Source organism: Coturnix japonica, chromosome 6 (genome assembly GCF_054131305.1).
Source record: "Coturnix japonica strain WE chromosome 6, WE-NBRP24, whole genome shotgun sequence".
Taxonomy (NCBI): Eukaryota; Metazoa; Chordata; class Aves; order Galliformes; family Phasianidae; genus Coturnix; species Coturnix japonica.
In genome coordinates this window covers 31796185-31798731 of record NC_140668.1, presented here as the reverse complement: position 1 = coordinate 31798731, position 2547 = coordinate 31796185, and the positions used below count along the sequence as shown (strand labels likewise).

Sequence of the window (2547 nt, the reverse complement as noted above, 5' to 3'; positions counted from 1 at the left end):
CTGGAAACGGAGGACAAAAAGAACAGTTTTTCTTAAATGTAGCAGTGTGTTACCTTTATTTTCAGTGTGATCACAGATCTAATCAGATCATTTTTGCATCTGCCTGATCACATATTCAGCTAACAAATTATTGCCACCACTGTAATTAAGTGTATTTGCATCATTTTCTTTAAAGTACCAGAGGGGAAGGGAAAGATGCTTATTAGCAATAAGAAATCAAGAAAAAAAATTTCAAGGTGTCAGCCTCAAGGGGCATAAAACAAACTGCAAAATTCTAATTAAAGGTCGCGGGCTTATGTGTTAGATGTGAAATATCCCCTGACAAACGAATAACCAATTTGTGAATTGGGATTCAGGGGGTTTTGCAAGTTTGTCTCAGTAACGAGACACCTCTAAATTAGTGACTTCCTCAGTACCTAAGGCATTTAGTTTATACATGTAGTAAATTTCATATCAAACTGAGATCAATTTTGTGTCTTATTTTCAATAATTGCAAAATAAATTGATAATTTTTAGTTAAGCCTTAATATTAGATACAAAGAACTAATAAGCTTTGAAACTGAATGCAATACCTGGAAGCAGCGAAAACAGAAAGATACATATATATAAACTGACCTGTGTTTTCATGACAAGAAGCGTTAGAGACCACTATGCAATCTGGCAAGTGAAATCACAAATTCAACATCCATCTAATGGCTACTGCACTAAAAATGTTTGATAATTAGCAGAATTACTGAATTGAGTCAAGAATCTTAAAATGTCTCACAAATGGAAAGGATTAGCAAAGCAGGAGAGCAGTTCTCTTCAGTAAGAAAAGCAAAGCTTATCCTGCTGAAACGTGTGTCTCAGAGCTAATTTTGGTTCAATCACTACAGATAACACACATGGCAAACAAAAAATCTACTGTAAGTTTTAGAACATGTCCATTCATTCTCCCCCTTATGGGTAAAACAACATATGCAAAACATTATAGCTGAAGATATTTCTGAATATAATCTAATTTTCTTGGTATTTTGTTTTGCAAGCATGCTACCAAACACCCAGACTCTCCCTTCTATCTGACAAGCACTTCAATACAGCATTACAAAGTGAATTCCCATTTCTCCCACATTACTTTGATAATATTTCCTAGAAATCTAAAGCTGGTCTTGTCTTTCTTCTAGCAGTAAATATTTTGCACGAGGAGCCTGGCTATGACACACAATGAACATGCAGTTAGAAATATTTGCTGTAAAAATCCAAATCTGAGCTATGTAGAAAGGAGCTGAAAAATCTTAATTCATCCAGACAGCTTCATAAAGTCATCGTAACGTCTCCATTAACTGCATTTATCTAGTTTAGCTCCTAAGGATTTCTTGCATCTAAAGCACAGCAATACATCACCCCATTATGAATCCACATCCTTTCCTCTTCGGAGGCAGAATGGACCTCTGCACTGAGCACGAAGCAAATGCCAGCTCTGTCCTAGGACTTCTGTGTCAGTCGATGTGAAATTGGGCATTAACATTTTTGCTACAGCACCACCTTCAAGGAAAGTGATTGAATCCTTTCATGACTCAAGACGCTGCTTTCTTGTTTCCCACAAGAGCTTGTTGTGGGCAAGCTTCAGTAAATAGGTCATATAGCATAAATAAAAGAACTAACTTTCAAAAGCAACTTAGTATGTAAGTACCTGCAGGATTTTAGCGCTCTGTTTACCAGTCTGTGGGTGCCTCATCTGTCTGCCAACACAAAGATTTTTCTTTCTTACCAAAGAGCACTGCGAACTCATATTCAGTCTGTGCTCCCTCACTTAAATGAAAGGGTCAGGAGACACAGGCTGAATGTCAACCCTGTCTTTGTTCAGACCCTAACTATTATCACTAATGATAAAGGTACAGACCTCGCGCAGCACAGAGCTGCCTTAGAAACACATCTCATGCAGTTACACAAAACAAGTGCCTAATTAGGGCTCATCTGCACCCCTTGTTACAATTTCCAAATGAAATCAAAGGGCTTCCAGTCCTCTGTAAACGAGTCTTACATTTAACCATTTGTCTTGAAATACGGACTTTTATTTTAAAATATGCACAGATAGCTAAAGATCAAGTGATCCGAACCTATTTGTGCATATTTAAGCACGGCTGCTATCTTAGGATTTTGTTTAATGTTAGTATACCAGTAAATTCCTTGATCTGTAAAAAGTCTGAGATTCTCAGAGAGGCCATACTCACACAGTAGATATTTAATTTATACTATTCACTGGAGGGACCTTTTGAACAATCCTCTGCTTTTGGCATCTCTCAGCTAGAGCATGTGTTGAAAAAACACTTAATTATAGAAAATCACTGGAAAGCTAAAATAGTTCTCAAACTTTTATGGCTTTTCGTACTTACTGAGGATGCTACCGGCTTTATGGGGGGAGGAGATGGAATCAGAACACGGGCTTTTCCCTTGCTCAGAGAGGACTGGTATTAAAAATGAACCCAACGTGTTTATGAGAGTTGTGGAGTTCGGTCATTTCCTATGAGCAGATTATCAGGGGGCGTAATTGTTGAGCGTAAGGAC

At 37.7% G+C, this 2547-nt stretch overlaps 1 protein-coding gene across 4 annotated transcripts in view; it reads right to left on the bottom strand.

The window, feature by feature from the left end:
- Positions 1-2547, bottom strand: part of KCTD15 (potassium channel tetramerization domain containing 15) — a 43212-nt gene that overhangs the window by 36116 nt on the left and 4549 nt on the right. The window contains exon 1 of one of the 4 annotated variants that reach the window (XM_032446997.2): positions 1384-1505. The exons of the other annotated variants lie outside the window; for them this stretch is intronic. Coding sequence (XP_032302888.1) covers positions 1384-1401 — 18 coding nt within the window. The 5' untranslated portion in view covers positions 1402-1505. Of the gene's footprint in view, positions 1-1383; positions 1506-2547 lie in introns of those variants that run through there. 4 annotated transcript variants of the gene reach the window in all.